Below are 26,060 nucleotides of genomic sequence, written 5' to 3' on the forward strand. Positions count from 1 at the left end.
GTCACACCACGAGGAAGTCTGTGTCGTTGGCGACCAGATGTGCTGCACCAGGCCAGCAGGGCAGTGCTGCCACCAGAAAAGGGTGCTGCAGGCCGCCCCGTGCCTGCCTTTGTGTTTGAGCTGGAAGGCCTGAGGCGTCCACGTCGGGGCTTGCACACAAGGCTGCTCCTCTCTTCTCGGCCAGCATTGCCGAGCGTGGGGACTAAGAGCTACAGTGACAAGGCCTCGTGCCACAGCGTCACCACCTGGCGGCAACACGCAGAGCAGAGGAGCCAGGACACTGGGCTGCTCTCCCATCCACCACGCATCCTTGCCCTCGCGGTGCCTGATCCAGCGGTGACACTGCGTGGGGGCGGTCAGATGTCGCCACGCGCTTCATGGGGAATAAACCATGTTCACTGCAAGCACACGTCTCCCTGGGTGCCACCCAGTTTCTATAGCGATGGCGCTTACCACGGCTCCAGCTCCGACAGCGTGGTGGTTGCCATAGCTGCGGAGTCGGCCAGCCCTGGGGCCTATGGGGCAGTGCTACCTGGTTGCAGGACAGCCCTGTGATCTGGGAGCATCCTGTCCTATGGTTACAGCCGGGGCCCCTGGGTTAGAAGGCAGCTTCAGGTATAGTGCGTGCTGGTGTAGATGTGGCATCCCACGGTGGGGTGAAATGGACAGACTTAGCATGTTTAGAACTTTCCTAAAATTATAGAGCAAATACTTCCTCATTGCCTCAGCTTCTCTGGAGATTCAGCACCATATTCTGGAGTCTGTTGTGGTGGTGGTGCCACAGCGTCACCACCTGGGACAGAGCCATGCAGAGCCATATGCGGTGACCAAACACTACAGTGAATGTTAACGCTTTTAGAAAGTATTGCAGTAAAAGACACATTTGCACAAATCCCCCTCGAAACACTCCTCATCGCTCACTCTGCCAGCATTCTCGTCCCTGTCTGTGGCAGCTCTGCAGTCCTGAGTGTCCAGTGAAGGCTGGGTGTGGTGGTGCATGCTGTAATCCAGCACCGGGGAAGCTGAGGCAGGAGGAGCACCATGAGCTCACCCAGGCTACAGCCTGGGCTACAAAGTGAGCTCAAGGCCAGCCTGAGCTGCATAGCAACGCCCTGTGTCAAAAAGACAAAAACAAAAACTACTTGGTGAAGGCTGCTGCCTAGGGCCACCTGCAGAAAGACAGGCAGCTCATAGAAACGAACAGACAACCAAAACAGAAAAAGCCCTACCCAGTGCACTAGACCTGTCCCTCGTGACCTCGTCCCTCAAGTCTAAAGGACCGTGGAAGGGCAGCATTTTCACATCAATTCAAGACACTCAGGCAGCCGCACAGCCCTACTAAAGACCCTTTCATATTCGTTGTTGTCTTTTGCAAACTCAAAATAGTATGCTGGCCTTTCACAACCAGTTTCCTTTGGCCGTCCTCTGAATATTTTCACCGGTTCTGCCCTCCCGGGTGATGTGAAGACACGCCGTGCCACGGGTGTGAAGCCAGGGCTCACCTCTTGGAGAGATTCCCCGCAGGCAGGCGACAGGGCTGGCCCAGGGAGGGGAAGGCGCAGGCCAAGAGCTCTGCAGGTGAAGTGCTTTCTGCTCATGTGTGTATCTTGCTTCATGAGGGTTCATCTCACATAGGGACTGGGTAACCCTCCCAAGAATTCTTACATTTATTTACGCATCAGTTGAGGAGCCTCCGGCTCATTTCCGCTGCCCAGGACTCTCGTGGACAGCTTTTCCCGTGGGCGTGTTTCCTGTCATCTTGCGGGTACATCTGTGTCCCAGCCTGTCTGCTGGTACTGTTTGTCAACACACGCTGGGTGTTGGGAAAGAACGGGAGCTTTTCGCGGTGCATGCTTTGGGGTGTCCCAGTCACCCTACTTCGGCACTCTCGCCCTCTCCAGGAAGTCCGGCCCTCAGTAACCCTAACCCTATCCCCACTTGGGGGACTAAGTTCCATATTCAAACTGCAGCAGTGCATGGTGCATTTGTCATGTCATAGCTTGGTGTTTAATGTGGTGAAGTGCCACCAAGCTGTCCCACGGTGTCCCCTAGCAGCCTTACACACTTCGTCCCCATCAGCGGCGTAGGAGAGCGCCTTTCCCATGCCTCCCTTCCCTCCATGGAATGCTTTCCAGCCTGTCAACATGAGTCCCTTCGCACATATTCATGTGCCAGCATTGTCCCCACCCTGTGGGTTGCCACTTCATGTTCCTGTTGATGTCCTTTGAGACACAGAAGTTTTAAACTGTGACAAAACATGATGTCTCCCTCTTCCCTTTGTGGCTGTGCTTTCCGCGCTGAAGCCTGCCTTTGGAGGCAATCTTCCCCTTTTGGGATTTCTGGCTTTGGATCGAGTTGACAGTCGTAATGCAAACCTTCTCCTGAGATGGCTTTGTGTGCTTTTATGGCTTTCTTCATTTTCTTTTTCTTGTGTGCTCTCATTTTCAAGGGTGGCGCTGCATGGGATGGCCTCGTTGAGGCCAGTGACCTGTCACTCAGCCCACGTGCTGTGTTGTCAGCATGCATCCTATAGGGAAGAGGTGTAGTGCTCAGCAGCTGGCCAGGGCGAGCTGGCGCCTGGGCCCGCCTGTGTGGCCGGCTGCGGTCAGGGCAGTGCCCCTGGGGGGAGGGAGGGCCCAGGATGCCAGCCCTCTCGCATGCATGCCTGCTCACCCACATGCTGGTGGAGAATACCAGTCCATTGGCCCAGTAACCAGGGAAGTGATCATCAGGGCAGAGACCTGGGGACACCCAGCTGCCTGCTGCCTGGAGCCTAACGAAATTAGAGCTTGGTTCACTCGAAGTCCAAATCCAGCAATACAGTGACAAAACAATGGCAGAGGAGCCCTCGGCAGATGAGGGCGAGTGCCCCGGCCTGCCAGCAGTGCGGTGACCTGTTGCTGCTAAGTGTCAGGGTCCCCTTCCAGCTCTGCTTTCTCCAGCAGAAATGACTTTAGCTAAAACTGCTGCTGGCGCACAGAGCATCGCCAGTGCTTCAAAGTGGATGAAAGAAACCTCACTTTCTCTTCCAAGCCTCTTTGCAGTGTGTGTGTGTGTGTGTGTGTGTGTGTGTGTGTGTGTGTGTGTTGCTGGGGACTGAACTTTGGGCCTTCACACTAAGCTACATCTCCAGATTTTTTTTTAAATTTTGAGCCAGTGTCCTGCTGAGTTGCCTACACTCGGCTCACACCAGTGGTCCTCCTGCCACAGCCGTGCGAGGACCCGTCCCGTGGCCCACCAGCAAGCACCCCATGCTGGCAGGAGGCACAAGAAAGCAGGTCTTATAGCCGAGTGTGGTGGTGTGTGCCATCGTCTCAGCACTCAGGAGGCTGAGGCAGGAGACCCTCTGCAAGTGTGAGGCCAGCCTGGGCTACATGGTGAGTTCATGGCCAGCCTGATCTGTGTAGTAAGACCCTTTTCAAAACACAACAAGTGAAAGCAGGCAGAAGCCTGTTGTCGTCTGCTCTGCCAGGCCCTGCCCGGGCTGGGTTGGGGTCAGGACGGACTCTAAGTACTTTTGTTCCTCTCCAGGAGATGGTGGCTATGGCAGCAGCGACGACCCTGGATCCGGTGGGTGTCTGCACAGTGAGGTTGCCCCTGGGAGGAGCATGCTTCCCACAGTCCTGAGGCTGGTAGCAGAGGCCACAGGGACCACCAGTCACAGAGGGGCTGGCACCATTGTCGTGTCTGCCTGTAGTGCTTCTCCAAGAGGAAATCTCTAGCAGAGACCAGAAGCACTTGGCAACAGGCTGGGGGAGGCAGTCCTGAGCGGCCCCAGCCCCAGGCCTGAACCCCCTCCCCCGTGCCCAGGCATGTCTGCGGAGACAGGCACCATCGCCGGCGTGGCCAGCGCCCTGGCCATGGCGCTCATTGGCGCTGTATCAAGCTACATCTCCTACCAGCAGAAGAAGTTCTGCTTCAGCATCCAGCGTGAGTACCTGCGGGGGGGGGGGGGGCCGGGCCCCGGTGGGCCAGATCACTTGGACCCTCCTGGGCCCCCAGCTCCCCGAGGCGTGTGCAAACAGTGCTCTGTTCCATACAAGAGGAAGACACCAGGATGTCCCTGTGGGCTCTGATCTCACCCAAGGACAGAGCATCATTGTGGACCCTGCTTAGTGACTCCTTGTTTTGCTGAGCAGAAAGCAGGGGACACAGTGCCCAGAGCACTGTCCCAAGAGCCAGGGCTCACAGTGCTGCAAGGACCACCCTTCTGGTCCCAAGAGCAGGCAGCCTCGCTTGCTCCTTGTTCGTTCGGTTTAAACCCTGGGGTTTCAGGAGCAGACTAGAGCTGCCTCCTGCCCTGCCTTTCACCTGCTCAGCTGGAGGCTGTAGCAGAGCGAACAGCAAGGTGATGGGGGAATTGTATTATCACAGAGGTGAAACTGGCTATGGTGTCCCATACCCATCATTCCAGTGCTTGCAGGGGAGGCTGAGCCAGGAGGGTCACCATAAGCTGCAGGCCAGCCTGGGCTACATAATGAGCTTAAGGCCAGCACACTGATACCTTGACTCAAAACCCAACAAAAAATGGAGGAGGACCCTGCTTCAGAGTCCCACACCCAGGTTTGGGCACCAGGGCAGATGTGTTGCCATTCGCTGAGCCTGAGCAGGTGTCCCTAGCTCCAGGCTGGCCAGTGTTGCTTCTTCCTCCTCCCCTCTCCGCAGCACTGGGCGCTCTCTGTCCTCTCGGGGAATCCCAGGGTTTGGTCTTGGGTGGTTGTACACTGTGCTCCTGTGGGACGCCCTGGCCAGAGCAGGGCCACAGACTGCAGCGTACCCCGGTACTGCTGGCATCTGCCTGCTCACTCCACTGGGAGCCGGGCTGTAGGGTGCCAGGCCCCCTAACAGTCAGGGCTGAGGCTGCACTGCTCTGAGTGTTCCCAACACTGTCCCTTCTGTTGGTGGCCAAACCCTTCGCAGACCTCCGACAAGGGTCACAGCCCTGGATCTTGCCTCTTCCTTTGTCTGGAAGGAAAGCAGGCAGCGCCTTATCCAGTGTTTTGTCCCAGAGGGGTGACCCTCCTCTGGGTGACCCTTCAGTCACAGCCCCAGCCCTGTGGCTTCCTGGAGGCCAAGTGGTCTCGCCACACCTCCTCTGCTGCCACCTGTCTTGCTGGTCCAGGCAGTCAGGGGTCACCAGCTGGACAGACCAGGCCCTGCTCCCTCCCTGCCCACCCAAATCCCTTGACAAAGCGTGGGCCAGGCAAGGCCCCTGTGGGAGCCTGGTGCCCATTGACCCACAGGCTAGAGGGCTGGGGACAGGCTGGCTTCTTTCCCTCCCTCCCCCCTCCCTCTCTTCCTCCCTCCCACAGCAAACAGGGGGCATGGTGTGCGCCGGTGGCAGGGTGGACAGGGGGCTCCTAGGGACCCTGTGCCCTTTGCCTCCCCTCTCAGAAGCCTCAGGTCTCCTCAGCCACACCCCCACCGCCCTGTCCCCTGCCCTCCTGCCCTCCACCAGGGCGTCTGCTCCATGTCCTTGCTCCCTCGAGACCATAGTGCAGTCCCGGACCCAGGCATCCAGAGCCCTCTGAGGTCCTCTTCTTCTGTGGCCCTTGGACCCCCTCCCCTCTCTAGCTTCCATTCCCCACTCAAGTCTTCAGTTCTTCGCCCCTTCCGCAGGCTTCCTCCAGCTTGTGCGCGCGGCCACATCGCCCCCTGCCGCCCGCGCTGGGTCCCTGCACCTGATCCCAATTCCGGACGCCTCTTGCGGGACCACACCTTTGTCTTGTTGGACTCAGCGTGCTCCTGAGTCTCACATCCCTGGCATCTAGTTCGGGCAACGATCAGGAGGGTCCCCAAGATGTCTGGGGGTGGCTGGCCCGGAAGACGTGGGGACAGCCTGGTCCCTAGTTCCCGCGCCGGTGCACGTATGTCAGGGAAGGCCCTGGGGATAGAGGGCAAAGATCTGCCCCACGGTCATGACTTCTGGATGCCCATAGCCTCTGCTGCCGCTAAGGGGCTCTCGTGTCGGGAGGGCCCTTGGTTCCCGTTTGCCCTTGGTGCCAGGGGTCATCGCGCTTGCTAAGCCCCAGAGCGAGCGCCGTCACCAGCTGAGTCCCCTGGGGTTCTAAGCTCAGTGTCTTGCCTTCAGATGCCGCAGAAGGTCAAGGTAACGTGCGCCGCGCCTCTGCCTGCGGGCTCCCTCTGTCTGGCCTCAGGCACCTCATCCAGACCCCATCCCTGTGCTTTGTCATCTCCCCCACAGTCCCCTCCCTGCACTCTCATACTGGCTGTGACCATAACCATCTTGAGCTTTCCCGCCAGCCCCTCCACGCTGGGTCCAGAGTGGCGGGTTGGGGACATGAATTGTGGGCTTCCAGGAACGCTGCCTGCTGGTGCCTCTTGCAGCTTGGCTGGGCCCCAGGGTGGCTGCTGGCCCCCCCTCCTGGCCAGCAGCTAGCAGGTTAGGCAGGACTGTGGCTGGGATGGCAGTGACTGTGCAGGTGCCCTCTGGGGTGGTGGCTCCCTCTGAACCAGCACCCCCTGCCCAGGGCCCAGAGACACAGCCTGATCCCTCTTGGAGCAGCGCAGGGCTGGGCCACTGCAGGTCCCAAGTGGGTGAGGAAGGAAGGAGGTTCAGTGAGGCACAGTTCATACTTGGCAACCATTAGATTTGAGCAGCTGTCACCAGCCCCCTCCCCCCCCCCCGATCCTGGGTGGGGACGGTGGTGGCTCCTGCCACCAGGAAATGCTTCTTGGATCATGCTGTGCTGCTGGGTAGGCCACCCAGGCAAGAGGATGCTGGCGTTTCCATGGTGACTCCTTGGCCATCTGCCCCTCCTTGCCTGCCTCCACTGTCACTCCCTCTCCCTCCCAACCCTGCGCCACAGGTGCCCCACATCCCATCTGCTGGGTGAGTCGCCATCTTGACGTGGCCCAGCTGCTGCACAGGGTGGGGGTGACAGGTCCCTTGATGCATGCATTAGTGTTGCCTCCAGTGACAGTGGTGTCTCCCCTTGGGCAGAGCAGTGGCAGGACAGCCTGACTGCAAGTAGGGGCCCCAGGCAGCCCGGGCACAGGGGTTGGGTGCCCGCTGCTGACTGTGCCTTGCCTTGCAGAGGGGCTCAATGCCGACTACTCGAGGGGGCAGAACCTGGAGGCTGTGGTGTGCGAGGAGCCTCAAGGTGAGGAAGTGGGCAGTGCCTCTGCGGCCAGCCCAGCTGCGGGCCCTGGGGCAGGCGGGAGGGGCTCGCGGCTCCGGGGCTGCCTGGCTTCTGCTTGTGGCCTGTCTGGTTCTGAACACAGGCACCCTTCCCCCCATGCCTTCAGCAGTACTGGGCCTTCCCGGTGCCTCCTGCCTCGGTCCCTCACTGCTTTATTTCTTCCTGCATTTCTCAGTAGTGCATCTTGTCTGTACAGGTGCATCAGTGTTATGCTGATACACACTTACAGTAGCCAAGACACAGACCAGTCTAGGGGCCCAGCACTGCTGACTGCGTAAGGAAACTGCTTTATACACATGATGGAGTACTACTCGGCCATGAAGAAGAGTGAAACCCTGTCACGTGCAGAAAAAATGATGGATTGAGAGATCATCATGCTGAGGGAAATAAGCTAGAAAGACCAGTAGTGTTGTTCTCCCCAAGATGTGGAATCTAAAAAAGATGACAGGAAAGCAGAAGAGACTTAGTAGACAAGAGGAAGGGAATATGGCAAGGGGGCCAGGGTGGCACCCACAGGGATCACAGTCACAGGAAGCAGCCATTGCCCTGGGGCTTGCATGCTGTGCTGGGAAGCAGGGGGCTGGGTCCACACGTCCTGCTCAGAACACTCACCTGGTGGTCCTGCCGCAGATGGCCTAAAGCAGCTCTGGGTCCAACACAGCCACTAACAGCATTCACTGTTGGTATGTCTGGAGGCCATGGCCACGCCACACCTCCATCGCTCATACCGCTGGCCCCTACCTTGGACGCCCTTCCCATCCCCTTGAGTTCCTAGTCCTGAGGTGGAAGTCATTCTACAGAGCCACAGTGCTGACACCACATGGGGCAGGCACAGGAGAGACATGCAGTTCCGTGGCACCGAGTGAGGCTCCAGAAACAAGCCCAGGCACCCAGCTAGCTGGGGTTCTTGACAAACGGACCCAAAACACATGCTACAGGAAAGATTTTCTTGAGCAAAGGGTGCCGGGAAACCTGACTGTCCACTTGTAGAAAGTACAGTAGAGCCGCATCTCTCACTATGCACTACTGTAAAATCAAAATGCATCAAACTCAGTGTTAGAAACAGTCTGCGGCCAGCAGAATAGGCAAAGCACTTGAAGATGTAGGTATAGGCATAGGCAGGGTTTGGGACAGGACCCCCGGTTGCACAAAATAATAATAAGAATCGACAAATGGGATGAAATCAAATGACGAACCTTCTGCACTACAAATGAGACACCTAACAGGGCAGACAGCCTACAGAATGGGAAGAAAAATTTGCCAGCTATGCCCCAGAGAACTGAACTAATATCAAGAATATATATGAATCTCAAAAACATTAGATCCCCCCCCCCAGTAAAATACTCCAGTGGCCAATGTTCAGCATCCCTGGCCATCAAAAAATGCAGATCAGTCCTGACCAGGGTCTTCGGGCATCACAGGAGATCCTCAATCTCCAGGTAAGGATAGGAGCCGAACCCCTTGCAGAGCTCCGTCTGTCTCCTTGCCCTGGCCCCCGGCCCTACCCCGAGCCCCTGACTTGGGGCAGTGCTAGGGACACGCAGAACTCCAGGCCATAAACACGAATGGCTGTCCTTTCTCCTCTTGCCCCTCTTCTGCAGTGGAGTACTCTGCGCTGCAGACCCAGGCAGCAGAGCCGCCGCCACCCGAGGCACCCCGCATCTGAGCTCTGGGCTCAGCTGGCAGCAGACACAGGGGGCGCCACCGCTTGTGACCCAGCTCTGACTTCCCCAGGCCCCTCAGCCACTGTGCTGTGCTCCCTGTGTCATTGGTTTCTTGTCGCTCTGAGTTTTCTAGACAAGCTTTGTGTGTTCGTGAGTGTGGTCTCCGTGCCCATTGTGCAGGGCGCTGCATCCATCCTGCGTGGTTCTGTGAAGAGACTCAGTGCCAACTCGATCAGCCCCGGCAGGTGGTCATCACCAGCCTGGGATCCGCTGGGCTGTGGACCCAAGCCAGCCTGCCTGGCCTTAGCCTGTGGACAGAGACGCCACTGGCACGATGCCGAAGGACAGCTCCGCAGCTCTAGGTGCAGAGCCAAGCCTGGGCAGTGCGGTGCCCCTGCACGCTGGACTGGCTCTGAGAACTGTCAGGGGGCCGGGCATGGCCTCACTGGGACCTCGTAGTGAAGGATCTGGTGCCTGTGTCCATGCCACACCCAGGACGAGGTTTCTTATGGGCTTGCTTCCCAAGTCCAGGTTTCCCGTTGCTGGAGGTTATGCTGGCGCTGGCCTAGGTGTGGAAATGTGGTTGTCCTCCCATCCTATGGGAGCTGGCTGGGGACCTAGGGCTGGAGCAGAGCTGGCTTCAAAGGAGCCCCTGTGTGCCAATGTTAGTGTCCAGTGTCAAGAAGTGCTTGAGAGCATGGGACGCGTCAGTCGCTGCTCACAGGCTGCCGTGGCTCCTTCCTATGCTCTTCGCACTGGGATGAGGCAACTCCCATTTTTTCTAAAGGAAACCAATGAAACCCAAACAGCCCCCATGTGCTATGTACTGCATGCCTAGTGTGTGTGTGTGTGTGTGCGTGTGTGTGTTTGTGATTTTCAAGCCCCCACGGTGGAGGCCGTCGGGAGGCTGCTGTATCTCGGGGGGGGGGGAGAGTAAGACCCCAGACTGCGGGTCTGGAGGGGCTGCGGTGCCATGAAGGGACATTGGCCCAGAAGCCCTGACCTTCAGGAGCTGTGTGTGCCGGAGGCCCTGCTTAAGGTGGTCTGAGCGGTCAGCTTTGTGTGTTCTCACAGCAAGGACGCAAGGCTGCTGGCCACAACTGGCCTGGACATGGAGGTGGAGGGTTCTGCAGCCTGGGCCTGTTGGCACCTAGATAGCAGGGGCAGGGCTGCCTCACTTCCGGTGTGGCCTGTCCACTGGCAGAAGCCTTGGAAGCCCGCAGCCCTGTGTAAAATAAATGCTCTTCGCAAAAACATTTTCTGGGTAGCACTGACTTCAGTGAAAAGCAGCCCACTTTTTTCTCCTTTAGCTACCTCGGTGCCTTCTGCATAAAGCCCTTCTGCATAAAACCCATCACTTGGCCCATGGGCGCTGGCTCCAAGAACCTGGACAGGCCCGGGCCACCCCCCCCAGCCTCCGGTTCGCAGTCTCATCCCAGGGGCTCCCCTTCCGCTGTCACCTCACCCTTGCTCGGGCGCTGTGGCCAACACAAGCCTGGCGGGCTCTTTTCCTAACTGTGTCTACCTGAAAGTTCCTTGGCCGGGCGTGGGTCTGTCCCAGGTGGGATGAGGGGAAGGGCACAGGAAGGGCCAGCCGGAGGGTCCCATCTCTGCCAGCCACCAGCAGAGGGGACACCGGCAGCCTTGGTCGCATCAGAGGGCTGAGGGAAGCACCTGATGGGGAAGCACCCCTGGGTGTGGGCAGGCCCAGCTCTGCAAGGAAGACGTGCCAGAGACCGACCCCCGACCCCGTGCATCCTCACTTGTGCTGTGTCCATGTGTGAACTGTGAATTGTTGTCTCCATTAAACGAAATGGAACTGAGCCTGACTCCTGTGTTCCATGGGGGCCTGGGAATTCAGGAGCAGGCTCACTTGGGACCCCCAAGCTGGGAGGGCTGGCCAGGCAGCTGTGCTGGGCACCTGAGCTTGGTGCAGCTTGGGACAGAGTCAGTATGCCACCTAGAAGAGCCTGGACCTGTCAGCCTGCTGGGCCTGCCAGCCTTGCAGCCTGGGCGGTGCCTACGGCGACTTCGCAGCAAGGGCAGTGGCGGCCCAGCAGCCAGTCCTGCTTCTACCCTGTGCCTAACACAGCTGCAGCCAATTCGCAGGGAGAGGACAGCCCACAGGGTCGGGCTCAGCCTGAGAAAGCACGACACCCCACAGGCTCAGGGGCCATGCTTTCTGAGGTTCCAGCCACAGTATTTGCCACTGGCAACAAATCCCATGTGAGATGTAGCAAATGAAGTCATGCGTAGACACTGCACACGAGATGTGGCCATGTCACCTCATCATGACTCATCTTCCCCAAGGGAAAACCCATGGGAACACTTGCCAGAGAGTGCCAACCAGAAGGCGAGGGAACAAACGTTGTCATTTTAATTACAGGTGGAAAGACAGTGCTTCAGATGAGGAAAAAAGACATTGAAGCAGTTCTTAAAAACCCAAGGCTTTACATTCCAGCACACTTGGACAAGAGAGAGGAGCTCAGGTACTGAGGCAGCCTCCGGGAGATCGGGAAACAGTTCTACGAGAGGAACAGACTAAGGGCAGCGCTCTCTTGTGCTTCTTTAAACCCAGTGGGATGGTGCAGGGCCCACGGGTCAGGGCTGACCTCCTCAGGAGCGACCCTTGGCCACTCGGGGCCGTGTGCCATGACCACTTCAGCACACTTGGAACTGACCTGCTGTAGCAGCAAGGAGCAGTCTATGCGCTCCTAAGTGAGCTTTGGGCTGGGGGGAGCCTAAATCAGTAGTTAATGTCAAATGCAGTGTCACTCAAGGACATCCTCACATGATAAAAATGAACGGATCGATTTTAGGGTGCCAGGTCACTGTGAATAAATATTTCTTTCTGGTAGTTTATACAAGGAGAATTTTCTGTAAGAATCACAAGGTTCCAAGTTGAAAGAACACCTATTCTCTATCTATTTGACAGGTATATAAATTTTTCTGAACAATCTATTTTCAAAAATAATGTGTAGGACTATGTGGTGTCCAGAACCTGACTGGGTCCGAGGCAGTGACATCAATGCACCTGTCCTGGGGGACCTATGAACTTCTAAGGCAGCTGACCTTGTGCTGTGCTGTGGTGATGTCCTGGTGACCTGCAGAGATGGGCCAAGAGTGCACGATGACCTCACTCCTAAGGGGACCATGGCGGTGTAGAACCGAGAACTGCGGGGTGAGACCAGCCAGGCTGGGCCTGAGAAGGGAAGCGCACCAGGCTCTCTGACTGACAGGGCCAGGTGGGCATGTGGGCAACCCAGGGCGAGGGGCCCTGTGGGGAACAGGAAATACCACTCTGCCCAGGCAAGGGAGGGGCACCTGTGCAAAACTGCTGAGTCCTAGGCTATGCGCAGCAGGGCCAGCACTGAGCATGCCTATCCACAGCCAGGGCCACTTCAGGAGGCAAGTATCAGCTAGGCTGAGAACAGTGAGATGCTGCCACAGAGGTGACTGTGTCCAAGTCTCACTTCACATGTACCACAGTTGTCAGCAGGGCAAGCAGAAAGACTTCCTCTAGCAGAAGAGGAAGCAGACACCTCTCCTGGCAACTACTCTAAACATAAAAAAGGACATAGGAAAATAAAGGCCTGTTTCTCTCTTTAAAAAATACCTTCTATGTACACAGCGGGAACTGGAGACAAGGCTGATGGTACACTTCTCCCCAGATGTTTCATTTGAGATCAGTCTTCAAGCTGTGGCACAGCACTGAGAGCGTTCCCGCAGCTGGCAAGATTTGTTTGACAGAGAGTGACCTCCGATGGCAAGGGCATGAGATGTCCAGGAGGCTGAGCAGGAGGAAGGTGTGTCACATGGTGGGCGTGGCTGCTGATGGGTACTGGGCTGTTCACAAGACAGAAAGCACTTGGCCAAGGTGGGTGCTGTCACCTAGCCACATGGACAGTCCCTGGGCCTCTTACACCCAGAAGATGGTCCGTGGGTCCCCGGAAGCCTCGTCATAATAGTCACAGCCATGTCCCGAGCTCCCAGGGAGATGTGCAGGGTTGGGGTGGCCCGAGATAGTGGCTTGCCCATCAGACCGAGGTATGGACTGGAGTGGCCGAATGCGATGGTGAAGAGCCCTGCTCAGAGGATGATGAGACGGCGCGCGCGGCCACCTCCCGTTGCAGGTCCTCTACACGCTTCTGCAGCTCAGCCCGAACGGCCAGCAGCTCCTTGAGATTTTGGTGTATTGGCATCTATGGGGTAGAGATGGGGCAGAGTTAGCGGCTGGCCTGGAGGTGCTCTTGCTCCTACGCGGCACTGCAGCACTTAGGCCTGGGCTCCGCTCCAATGCCCACACTGCCAGGCTTCCTGGGCTTCTGGCCGCTTTCCCATTCAGTGCATGGTGACTCGGCCCTTGTAAGCTGGGAGCACCCGCTGCTACCTAGCCCACCCTGAAGCTCCTCCCTGGCTCCTGGTGCACTTGGGACCTCAGGCCCAAGCCCTCCTGGATGGACCCTCAGCATGGCCAGTGGCCAGCTCGAGGTTGCTCCCCAGGCGTGCTCGCCAGTATCCCCAGCTCTGTGAGCTCTGTGCTATCTGCGCAGCATGGTAAGTCACTCTACCAAGTGAAGGAGCCTTAGTGAAGAAGCCCCGTTTCCGGCAAGTGGCCTCCACTGTCAGCTGAGGCAGGTGGGCAGAGGACCTGGCTGGGCAGTACTGGGAGGCCACCAGCCCTCCTCCCACTATGCCTCGATGCCGCTCCACCCCAGGGTGTTGCTCCCACCCACCCTCTGTGGGGGCCCATGATGCACTGTGCTGGCAAGGCATCTGGGTGGCTGCTAGCCGAGAGCCGACGAGAGTGCCAGGCAAAGAATGACAGAGGCCCAGGGCAGAATCTGGGGAGCCCTTCCTATCCCCTCATATATCTGAGAGCCAAACTGTGCGCCACTCTCCAGCCTTAACCTGCGAGTCACACCCTGCCCACAGCCCCACTCTGCTCTCCAGGTCCTGCAGTCCTCCCCACCTGGAGGCAGGGGAGGGAAGAGCAGGTGTGGGGGACAAGCCTGGAGGGGCCACAGGAAGATGGGTGGGCACAGCAGCAGGGGGCCTTGGAGCCAAAGTTGATCCCAGAGGCCATGAGGCGGCACCAGCTCCCCTCTGGCCTGGGCCTTATCTGCTCGGTGCATTCTGGTCTCCAGGATCATCTGGCCTCAGAGGAGGGAAGGCTTTGCATTTGTCACCATGGCCAGCACAAACACAGAGCCCTGGAAGAGCAGCACAGACACGGTCTCAGGCTCGCCTGGGTCCAGGGCTGTGCAAGCGCGCTGCTGCCGCCTGCAGCTGCTGCGGGGCCTTTCTGCTTTTCTATAGCTCAGCTTCCTTTCCAACTGAGCAAAGACATGCCAGAAATCACCGAAAACCCCAAGGCTTGGCAAGGACTATACTGGAGAAAATCCCAGGGATAGGCTGCTCACGCACCGCGCGGGTGCCGTGCGAGCCACACGGCAGGAGGGCCCAAAGGAAGGACGCTGTGTGGCCATGCCCCAGTGGATGCAGATGGAGCCTCTTGGTGGCTCTTCTGCGCTCCTGCCTAGTCAGAAGGACAGGGCCTTTCCTCCTGTGAGTCCTTCTCAACCCTGGCTTGCTGCAGCCTTGCCAGCCTGCTGTGCCCCTACGGCCGTCCCTGTGCCTATACCTGTCTGCACACACCTACTATCAGCCCCTCCAGCATGCCCTGCTGCCAAATTCTCTCCACCCTCGAGCTGGCTGCACGGGCCCTTCACCTGGCAGCTGGCCAATGCATCCTGCTGTATAGACCAGGTAGGAAGTGCCACCCACCTAGCACGGTGCGGTGCACCCTGGATGGCCTTGCATCACCTTACAGCCCTCAGAGGCCTCGGCAAGACCAGGGCCGTGCATCCTGCACGCGCAGGACTCCCACCTAGCACCAACAGGGGCAGCATCAGAGGAGGCAAGGGCGGGGCAATGGCTAGGTCCCTGTGCTTACATTCCTGCAGCCTGGACCTGGGCGGTTGTGGCTTCTGTGGTGCTGGGAAGCCTCATTTGAGCAAAGGCTCCCCGTCTACAGTAGAGAAGGTGGATTTCTGTTAGTCTTCAAGGGTTCACCCACTTTCTGTCCTGGGGCCCCAAGACCACTTCAGTAAAATTGTGACATTATGACATGCCACAGCCCATCATCCCACTGTTCAAACACGAGGCAGAGGCTGCACAGGGAAAGGGCCAGTCAGGCGGGGAGGATAGAGCTGCTGGAGGGCTCTGCTGGCTGACTGGAAGGAATCCTGCTGTGACAAAGTGGCCCACATGATGGGAGAGGGCTGTGGCCAGGGCTCCAGGGAAGAACAGCAGACTATCGGGCACCTCCACTTCCACAGGACCTTCATGAGCAGCCTATGCTATGGGAGCCACAGCCTGGGAGCATGAGAGGGGACAGATACAGGCAGCAGAGTATGAGGACTGGCTGCGAGAGTACTTGGGTCCCAAGGGAGGCAAGGCCAACTGAGAGGGGCTTGAGAGGAGCCACATCTGAGAGGGACACACAGGTAATGCAGCGAGGGCACAGCATGGAGAAATAGTAGGTGGGTGGCACTGAGGCATGGTGCCACAGCAGAGTGCCCAGGAGTGGGCAGTAGCTGATGGGGCAGCAGGGTGTGTGGGTCACAGGGAGGCCACAAGAGAGTGACCTTTGCAGCCCAAGGAGGTTCAGGGAAGGATCTCACAGTGTGGAGTCCAGTACTGGCTACCTAGAGGCAAAGGGAATGGTTTGAATACTGGGATTGGCAGCCTGAGACCCAGGCAGAGACCCAGGTGAGAGGGCCGAGAAGTACAAGGGTGGAGAGGAAAGGCAGTTTCTGGCTCCTTGGCTGGTGGAAGCAGTGACGTCACACAATAACGGTGATAGCCTGGTGAGCCCCCAGCAGGTTAACGTGGCCAGGGTGGTGAAGCCTCTGCCACCTGTCTTCTCACACCCCCATGGAGGAGGCAGGTGGGGAGCAAGGAGAGATCAAATCTTCTGTACAGTGGAGCACTGCAGGACCCCCAGGTGTGGTGTCTGAGCCCACAGGGTGGGTACAGGCCTGGCTGATGGGCCCTGCTGTGCGCCACTCTCTCGGGTTGGACAACCTAGAAAAAGGTAGCACGAAGTGGTCGAGAGGGGCCAGAGCAAGGACTTTCATGAGGGGCACCTGCTCTGTGGTAGCACAGGCTGGCTGGCCGGCTGACTGGCTGCCTCTCCACGGCTCCCCAGGCGGGCACAGCAGCTCCGTCAGAACTCACCGTGCATATGTCTACAACACCACCCTCATTTGGAAAGACAAGCAAAAAAAGGTACCTGTGGCCTCATCCGTGGATTCCATCGTACGTAATAGTTTACCCATAACTCCAAATGACTCAGGCTAGCAACAGGATATAAGACGTGGTTTTCATAATTCACAAAGAAGGGGTTAGAAAATTCATCTAGCTGGCTATTGATATAAGACCATAAAGATACAGTCCTTGTGTGTATATCCTGAAAAACAAAAAGGAATGCAATGAAGTAAGCTCTCCCTTCTTTGTATCTGCAACGTACTCGCACGCAGAGAGGAAGTCCCTTGAGTACTTCAGCGAGACACGGTGAGCAGCAGGGCGGGGATAACAGGAGAACGTGAGCTGGGGACTGTCCTGGAGAAACACTACTCAGTCCAACAACATGCGGCCACTGCGTCTGTGGGGGGCACAATGAGCTCTCCACCATGCCCAGGACGCCAGGACTGAGCAGTGACAGACACAAATTTGGCTTCGGGTTTGCTTTGTGGCTCTTCACACTGAGAAATGTGGATGGCATTTCCAACTGAGATCCCTTGTGGCAAAATCCACCGCTACATGCAGAAAGACGTAATGTGGCAGCAAGTGAGAGAAGCTTCCTCCAGAGGAGTACTATTCCCCTCGGTGGACAGCGCCCTGTTTGGAATGCGGTGGCAACTGCAAGGCTCATCTGAGTCTGTGGACGGGTGGAAGAAGGCAGTAGGAGGCCTGAGGAGGTCAGCACCAGGCCAGGGGCTCCTCCCCTCTCCTCCCACCCACACACTGCCTGCTTCCCACAGGGACGCCTGTGAGGACCATATCATTTTCTGCCTACTTTATCTATAAGAGAATCACCACCAATAGTGAAAAGGATCCAGAATAGTCAAGGTAATCTAGGAAAAGGAAGAACGAAGTAAAAGACTCACACCTTCTGCTTTCAAAACTTATAGCAGTGCTACAGTAATCAGTACCAGCAGTGCTGGCGTAGGCTAGACAGGTGGAGATGGATGGGACAGAGGACAGAGGGTAGCAGTAGACTCCCACACCCACAGTCTAAGGACTTTCCACGACAGGAGTGAGACAGCTCAATCAGGGAAGGTCTCTGCAGCCGCCAGTGCCAGGACAGCCTGATAAGCAACACAAAGCAATGATGGTGGACTCATACACAAACTCAAAGTGGGTCACAGACTGAAACGGAGATGCTAGCACTCTACTGGATGCAGATCAGATCCCTGTGATCTTGGCTTAAGCAACAGTGTCCTAGGTGAGACAGTAATAGCACAAGTAATGAGAGAAAAAACAGACACCTGGACTGCATAAACATTAAAAAGTTTGTTTCAAAGGACATCTAGACAGTGAGAAGACAACCCAGAAAGGGGAAATTTATAGATCATGTCTTATAAAGGATTTGTATACATAAAAATTGTGTAAGGAACACCCAGAACTCAATAATAAAAAAGCAAAGTATCCAATTAAAAATAGGTAGAGGGTTTGAACGTACACGTATCCCCAGAAGATACACAAATGGCTAATAAGCACATGAAAAGATCATTATTAGGGAAATGTAAATCAAAACCACATCACAGCATACAACATCTCAACATTAAAAAAATAGCTTTTATATAAACCAATAATGAGGGACCGGGGAGATGGCTCAGTAGAATAAGCACTTCCCTGGCAAGTGCAAGGGCCTGAGTTCAATCCCCAGCTCCACCAAAAAATAAAATAAAATACATTAAACCAATAATGAACCCCCTGAAAAAGAAATCAAGAAAGCAGTTCTATTCACAGCCCAGATACCCATCAGTGGATGAAGAGATAAAGGAAGTGTGGGCTTTATATTCAGTGAAGTACTATTCTGCCATAAAGAAGGACAAACTTGAGACATTTTCAGGGAAATGGATGTAGTTTGAGACCATACTTTTAACTGAAATAAATCAGACATATATGCTGAAACCATGGAGAAACTGGAACCCTTCAACAGTGTTGGTAGGAATGAGTGTAAAATGTTACAGCTGCTCCGGAAAGTAGTCTGGTCATTTCCTTAAGAGGTTAAATGTAGACTTACCATAGGGCCCAGAAATCCCATTCCTAGGTTTACATCCAAGAGAAATGAAAGCTCATATCCACTCAAAGTCTTGGGCAAGAGGGCCAGGGAGATGGCTCAGTGGAATAAGCACTTCCCTGGCAAGCACAAGGGCCTGAGTTCAATCCCCAGTTCCTCAAAAAAAAAAAAAAAAACACCAAAGTCTTGGGCAGGAGTGTGGGCAGGAGTGTGAGCATTGTTACAGGCAGAGGAGCCAAAAAGTGAAAGCCCTCACATTTCTACTAGCCAATGAATGGAGAGACAAAGTGTGGCGTACGAGCGGGCCCAGCAAGCACAGCGTGCAGGGATAAAGTCAGTCCTGAAGGCCAGCTACTACACGCTCCACTCGTGTGACATGTCCTCAATAGGGATGCCCAGCATGACAGAAAGTAGGAGAATGAAAGGGGACTGACTACAGGCCTGGAGTTCCTTTTGGAGTGACAAAATGTTGTAAAGTCAGATATGGGTGGTGGTGCAAAACTTAGGACTACCCTAAAGCCACTACACTGTACACTTTAGATGAGTGGATGCTGTCTTTATTTATTTTAAGGTGGAGTCTCAGCACACTGCCCGGCTTACACACTGAACCGTGTGAGCTCAAGCGTCTTTCCACCTCCGTCTCCCGAGTAGCTGCAGCTCTACGCACGCACCCCTGCACCTGACCCATGACTTGATTTCACGGCGTGTAAACTGTAGCTCAAGAGGCTTGACTTTTCCTCACTCTTTCTCCTTTTGTTTTGACACAGCGGCTCACTATGTAGTCCAGGTTGGCCTCGATCTCACAGTAGTTCTCCTGCCTCAGTCTCCCAGGTGTGGGGATTACAAGCATGCACCACCATGCCTAGAGGAAGCTGACTTTTTTGATGAAGATTACGTCTTATCTCCTCTCAAAACCCATGATTTAAATTGTTTTAAAACATTTTTATTAGTGCCTACTAGTTATACAGATTAACGGGCTTTGTTCTGGCAGATTCATACATGCAGGTAACAGATTTGATTGCCCCCCTGCTTGTCTGCCTTTCACCGCTTGCTCACTTCTCTGTCTTCCTCCAACATAGTTTCAATTCTAGTATTTGAGGTTTTCTCTTCTACTTTTTTTTTTGTTTGTTTGTTTTGCAGAACCGGGGATTGAACTCAGGCCCTTGCGCTAGCCAGGCAAGTGCTTATTCTACTGAGCCATCTCCCCGGCCCCTTGCTCTTCTACTTTCTTCTTTCATTCTAAGTGTGTTTATTTAGCTATAACACACACACCATGAAATTGATCTTTTTCCCCCTCTTTTCATGAAGAAGCAAACAGGTTCCCACACCGGGCCCTCGATAGCATGCCTTCTGTCCTAGTCTCTAGAGCGCTGTGGGCTCACGGCTCCCAGCCCCAGAAGGACACTTGTGCTGGAGCTGTCGGCACCCCAGGAGGGAGATGCCCACGCCCCGCATCCAGGGAGCAGCAGGTGCAGACGCCAGGTCTTCCGCAGTCCAGGCCGCCGTCTACAGAAGCCCTTACTGGGAGAGGCGCCGGAGCCGGAGGGGAAGGAAAAACTTCTTACCTCTTTGAAGCGCTCTTGCTCACAGTTGCACAAAAAGGTCCCAAAGAGACAGCTATAAAGGTGATCCAAAATTGTAATCAAGAACAGTTCATTAAACTCGAATGCTGAAGGAAACTTAAGTGGAGAGAAAAACAAATTTTAGTTTTAAAGTGGAATTTCTAAAACAGAGTCATAGCATGTTTCTGCAAATGGCAGCTAGTGCTAAACTACAATCTGGAAGGTACTCGAAGATTCAAAGGCAGACTGCACCCCACACAACTTATCTACAGCTCCAAGTCAAAGCTGACAGACCTGGCTGAGGAGCAGCGGGAGGCAGCACGAGGTGCTGCGCTCTTCAACACCCGAGATGTTTCTGTACCTTCCAGTTCTCATCAGGCAGAGCAGAGCGAGATTCACTCTTCTGCCAGAAAGAACTAGAAAGCTGGCTAAACTATATGAAGTGAATGTTTTCAGACACTGGCCACAGGCAACGTAGGGCTGGGACCCCGGGAAAAGGAACTAACTGAGGGAACATTAGTACTGTTCCAGTTTCCCGCCTAGAGGCACAGCAGCCACAGAGCCAAAAGCAACTCAGGAAGAGAAAGCAGATCTCAGTAGCTTTGTGTATTACATAAATTGTGGATCTTGAATCCTTACCAACACATGAGCACACTGAGCCTGAAGAATAGAAAGAGCAATGTGACAAAACCACGTGGGCTCGGCCTCAGGAAGGCAAGGCTATTTGACATTTGAAAATAAATTTTACAAATTAACCTTTCTAATTCAATATATTAACAGAGGAAGGAACGAAACCACAGGACCATCGCAACTGTTTTAGGTCTTGCATGATGGGCTTTTGCGGACTCCCCATGAAGGCTGTGAGCACTGTCCACAGGTTCCAACCAGTAGCTGGCATTTAGTAGCCAGGACCATCTGGAAGTAATAATAACCCACAGCAGGCATGTGCCAAGTGCCTGCCACTGCCAGCTTCCTCATTTTAAAGCACAGTGAAATACTCATCACCTACTGAGTGAAGCAAAGCCACTTAGAACAGAACCCAGTAGAATCACCCAGGGCGTCTGCCCTTAAGTCACTTATGTAAAGACCTATTCTCCAGCCAGAGTGAGATTTGCATACTGTCGTGACTAACTCTGAACCTCTAAATGAGAGCCAGGATCAGGGATAGACAAGTTAACTTTTCCGGCCGAGCTTTTCTCCATTACTAGGTGAGCTACAGGCTTTGCTGTTAGAAAAAACAGGACTGTCCCAAGTCCACTTGGAATTGGGTTTCCTCACCCAGCTGTTCTACTCACAGCTGCACTGAAGAAATAGTGGGCTCCTCAGTTACGGTTTGTGTCTGGGGGTCCCCATGTAGTCAAGGGGCGGGCTCTGGAGTGTGTGATTAACTCGTGATCCAATGCTGGGGTTACGGTGTGAGTGCTACACCCGCCCTGGGGCACACAGCCTGAACACAACGTAAGAAAGGGAGACGCTTGCTCTCTGCTGCTCCTTCCTTTCTGCCCTTGCTGTTGCCCACCACCATGAGCTGCTGCCCTGAGCCCTGTGCCGCTCTGCCTTGGAACCAGCTGAGCATAGACTGAAACCTCCACAGACTGAGAGCTATATAAACCTTTCCTTCCTTCATTTTGGGTGTCAGATATTCTGTTCCAGCAATGAGAGAAAAGTACTGAGACACTGTCCTCCTTAGGAGCTTGTCTCATAGAAATACGTAATTCTCTTCTTAAGAGCACCAACAGAACACCTGCTCGGCCAACCTCTGGAAACCAGCTATGGCAATGTTCTTACTGGTGTTCTCCTTCTTTGATGACCTAGACCAACAACATACTGTCTGTAGATGAAATGTGAACAGCCACCGGTCCCGGGCCTCCGAGACTGCCCCTGATGGCCTCAGCAGTGGCTGCCCACTCCTGCTGGCTCTGGGCCAGGTGCACCTTGACCATTCTTGCACCACTGCCGTCTGCTATGTAGTTATGCCCTCTGGATAAAATTCTTGGCACCACACAATTTATTAATTTGAATAGCTGTATAATGTTTTCATAGCCTGAACATTTAAAAATCAAGGAAAGGGATGAAAATACAGCGTTTTATCTTACATTCTATTTTCTTTTCTTCTTTTTTTTGGAATTTAAGGAAAGGGCCAAAAGGGGGCCAAGGGCCGAACAACAAAATGGAACTGGAAGGAACCCCCCGCCTAAAACCCCCCAAAAAACCGGGAACAAAAAGGCAAAACAACAAAACCAAGCCCAAATGCCAACCCAACAACGCCCGGGGGCAAGGCCAACAAAACAGGCCTGGGGATCGAACCCTAGCCCCTACTCCTGCTTGCAGGTGCTTCAATCTGCTGAGCTATTTGGCCGGCCCTTATATTCTATTTTCAAACATTTAAGAATAAACATTTACAGACAAATCAGCAAATTACTGACATAGTTTTAAGATCATATGAGTGCTATGGACTATTTGGGTCCTCAAAATTCACAAGTTGAAATCCTAAGGTGGTGGGTTTCACGAACAGCATCTCAGGTGAGAGGCACCTGAAGTATTCTAATGTAAACCTCTATTTTCTTTCTTAAAATCCAATAAACAATAAATGGACACAAAAACAGGCACTAAGCAACATGAAGAATGGAAATAAGCTTGAAGGTGCTCCTTTACCCATATACCCATGCCCAACCCCCACACCTGCTGCTTGCCGTGTTTGTTTGTTTGAGATAAGGTCTTACTATGTAGTTCAGGCTGGCCTTGAATTCACTTATGCAGCCCAGGCTGACATCAAATTCACAGCACCCCTCCTGCCTCAGCCTCCTGAGTGCTGGGATCCCAGGACTGCTGCTCCCTGCTTTTGGCCTGCCATGCCTCTAAGAGTGTTTCTCCTGTACGAGGCTCCTCTGCCATGCCACCCTGCCTTGGAACCAGCTCGCTATAGAGTGAAACCTCTCCAAACTGGTCTTGTTAAGTCACTAAATTGCCCAGGCTACTCTCAAAACTGTGATCTTCCTGCTTCAGTGTCCCAGAGTGCCAGGATGACAGGTATGTGCCTGTACGCCCTGTTCTTGTTTCATAATGCTGCTGAGAAAAAGAAAAGCAGTGCTTTCCTGTCTAGGAGCTAAGGTCTCTAAATAGGTAACTAAGTTTAAAATGGTGAGTGAGTCCAAAATCAGTATGACTGGTGTTCTTGCGTGAACCGGTTAGGACGTAGGCCTGTACACATAGAAATTGAGTACTGGGATGGACTTCTGGGAAGATGGCAGAGTGTTAAATAGAGAAGCAGCCTCTCCGAGATTTGGTGTCTAGATGCTAGCATGCAGCAGCATGAGGAACAGGAGAGAAGTGGGTCCTGGAGAGCCCCCTTGGAGATCCTGAAGCAATAACTGAAGCCCACGGGGAGAGTGAAGAGCGGGGACAAAACACAAAAGACAGAGGTGGCAAGCGCCCGCCTCCTGCGTATGAGGGGCTGTTGGACTCGCAGACATACAATGACTTCTGGCAGTCCCTGAGGCCTCCAAGGAGAAATGCGCCCCTTGCGGCAGCATACTGCAGCAGCCTGTGAGTTATTGGCATTCTGATGTCCCCCAAGAGAGGAGGGTGACTGGCTGTAAGCCATTTGGTGAGGGGCAACTGGGCTTGAAATGACAGCAGCTGTGCCCAACCCCACCTAGCGACGTCCAGTGTCAAGGTGAGGCAGAGCTGAGTGCAAGTAGGAGGTCAAGGGGCAGGGGAAGCCAGCAGGGAGCTGAATTCAGGCTGGCAGGGGGTGCACACAGTGCTACAGGCTGAACAAACCAAGGGTGAACTTCACAGCCAGAAATCAGCATGAACGTCAGAGAACCTAAAGGCGCGGGCTTGCTGGGGTGGGCCACTACTACAGCGTAAAGCAACACATATCTGGGCTCCGCCGTCCATCCGCTCTGTCTACCAGGGACAGCAGAGACGCACCTGGAAGTGGACTCATTTTTTCCTTGTTTCTTGTTGCTTTTATGTATGAACACCTTCAGTTGTCTGCTGTTCTCTGTTCTTGCTGTTTCGTCCTTCTCTTTTCCTGTCTTTACCAGTCTCCCCAAATTCACCTGGACTTCCCTTTCCCTCTAGCCTTGCCTCTAATCTCCGCCTTGTCTTCCAGTTGTCTATTTTCCCCCAACTCCTGTTCTATTACTGATTGTACTACTTTAGCCACAGTAACATAATTGCTCTACTCAGTGGTTCTTTCTGGTCTGCCAAAAGTGAGACTGCCTAAGGGTAATAAATAATTCTAAAGGCATTAGCATTATGCCAAAGCACCAGGGGGCTGCGTCGAGCAGGCAGCCGCTTCTCATCCCCAATAAACTGAAGAGGCTGGCTCTTACAACAGACTCAAAATGCAAAGTGAGCTCCACCTAGAAGACATCTCTGAGATGTGTCATTTCCTCGACACTAGTGATAAAGGAACCTAGCATAAGCACTTTATAAGCATCAACCCAGTAATTAAGCTAAAAATTACACACACACACACACACACACACACACACACCCCAAAGCATTTGGGAAGAATACACTAATTCTCATCCACAAAAATAGCATTTACCTCATTAGAGTTTTAAAATGGTATTTACCTCATTAAAGACATAATTATTTTTGCATTCAGCCTTTTTATGCAATTATTCTAAAATGCATTTCCTGTTTAATCTAAAGGTGTTAATCATGTAACTCCGTTACTGGCTCAGCATCATTCCAAAAAGCTGGAAGTATGGGGAACATAACACAGCAGGATTTCTGGCCAGCCTTCTCAGCTTGTATGTGCTGTTACCTGCCACTTGTACAGGTGGCATGCCTCCCCTTGAGACCAGCCATTTGCCTATGTGGCTATTTTCAACCCACTGTGACCTGGTTCTCAGGCAACATGAACCCCAGTTGCTGCACTGCAACTGGGTCTAAATGTAAGGATCAATTCTAGCACTCAGGAGGCTGAGGCAGGATGATTGCTGCAAGTTTGAGACCAGCCTAGGCTACAAAGTGAACTCAAGGTCAGCCTAACCTGCACAGCAAGACTCTGTCTCAAGAAGATGAATGAATGAATGAATGAATGAATGAATGAAAGGGTCAGTTCCTAGTGAGATGGGGGCAGATAGCTCAGTAGAATAAGCGCTTGCCTGGCCAGCACAAGGGCCTGAGTTCAATCTCTGGTTCTGCCAAAAAAAGAAAAAAAGAAAGAAAAGAAAGAAAAGAAAAAAGAAAAGAGTTCCGAGTGAGGGCCTGAGCACTCCGTGGTATCTATTGTGGCTAAGAGAAGCTCCTTAATCCTCTTAATTCTGAAGACAGATCTGTGTTTTCCAGACCCTTGCAGTGCTCTTGTCTGAAATCCAGCAGCACCAACTGTACCCTGGGCCCACTGTACTCAGCCCAGGGTGTGTGTGTGTGCGCGCATGTGTGTGCATGTGTGCATGCGCACACATGCCTGTGTTCACATGTACGTATTCTCTGGTGGAGAACTTCAGGACTGTGTGCTCAGCAGTCTTGGCAGGGCTGGTCTAGCGCAGTGGGCTCCTTAGCTGACACTGAGCAGGTTTCCCTAAGCTGACACAACAAGGGAACCACAGCAGAACTCACTAGAGTAGAGCCTTGCCTTGTACAGCGGCTTGACAGGAGGCTTGACAAGAAAGAAACTTTGGGTGGCCTTGAAACTGATGGTTTCTAATTTTCTGCTTATATTTCTAAGTGACGTAGAATCAAAGTGTACTAAATAATAGAAGCGGTATTACATACAGATAAACCTTCTTTTTGAATTAAACAACAGTGAATGAAAGCTTACTATTGTGGCTGAGATCTAACATATTCCCCAAGACCCACTGCTGCTGCTGAGCTCTGGGACAGCAGCTGCCTCGTGGGGCTCTCCCTTGATCACTGGTGGCTTGGCACTGATGAAAGCACAACCTGCTGGCATGACTGCGAGACGACAGAAACAAGAGTGTGGGCCCCAGCTGAATGGAGCGGCTCGTGGGGCTACGCCTGGGGACCTGCTCCTAGTCCCTTTCTCTCCAGCCTCTGCTTCTTGAGGATGTCATGCCCTGCCGCCATGTCTGCCTGGCCACAGGCCTCGAAGCAATGGAGCCAGCTGGCCACACTCCAAAACCTTGGAAATAACCCTTTTGTCCTTTAAGTTGATTTTCCCAGGTATTCTGTTACAGCAGTGAAAAGCTGACTGCGTGTTTATCTAATCTGCAACTTTAAGATGTATTTGAATTGAGAAGTCCATAGGTCAGAAATATACTTGAGATTTCTCACCTGTCTTGTCATTTGCCAAACACAATCGATAAACTGAAGGAATATGGGCGATCGGTCAGCATCTGCATGGTTGCCATCGCCATGGCCCACTCGCTGAAAA

General features: G+C 53.9%; 2 protein-coding genes across 7 annotated transcripts in view; one reads left to right on the forward strand and one right to left on the reverse strand.

The window, feature by feature from the left end:
- The window catches only part of Cd99l2 (CD99 molecule like 2), an 80,506-nt gene extending 69,849 nt beyond the window's left edge, over positions 1–10,657 (forward strand). Inside the window, exons 6-9 of the mRNA XM_023706283.1 lie at positions 3,532–3,570; positions 3,811–3,930; positions 7,059–7,124; positions 8,765–10,657. Of these exons, the coding sequence (XP_023562051.1) occupies positions 3,532–3,570; positions 3,811–3,930; positions 7,059–7,124; positions 8,765–8,829 (290 nt within the window). The 3' untranslated portion in view covers positions 8,830–10,657. The remainder of the gene's footprint in view (positions 1–3,531; positions 3,571–3,810; positions 3,931–7,058; positions 7,125–8,764) is intronic.
- Positions 10,658–11,671: 1,014 nt separating this feature from the next.
- Positions 11,672–26,060, reverse strand: part of Mtmr1 (myotubularin related protein 1) — an 86,371-nt gene continuing 71,982 nt past the window's right edge. For 4 of the 6 annotated variants that reach the window (XM_023706278.1, XM_023706279.1, XM_023706281.1 and 1 more), the window contains 4 exons: positions 25,961–26,053; positions 19,706–19,819; positions 16,125–16,301; positions 12,865–13,029 (listed from right to left, as the gene is read on the reverse strand). In XM_023706278.1, coding sequence (XP_023562046.1) covers positions 12,865–13,029; positions 16,125–16,301; positions 19,706–19,819; positions 25,961–26,053 — 549 coding nt within the window. Of the gene's footprint in view, positions 13,030–16,124; positions 16,302–19,705; positions 19,820–25,960; positions 26,054–26,060 lie in introns of all 6 variants that reach the window. The other 2 variants (XM_023706277.1, XM_004646007.1) reach the window with 2 other exon arrangements.

The sequence above is a fragment of the Octodon degus genome, unplaced genomic scaffold, assembly GCF_000260255.1.
Source record: "Octodon degus isolate 3935 unplaced genomic scaffold, OctDeg1.0 scaffold00249, whole genome shotgun sequence".
Taxonomy (NCBI): Eukaryota; Metazoa; Chordata; class Mammalia; order Rodentia; family Octodontidae; genus Octodon; species Octodon degus.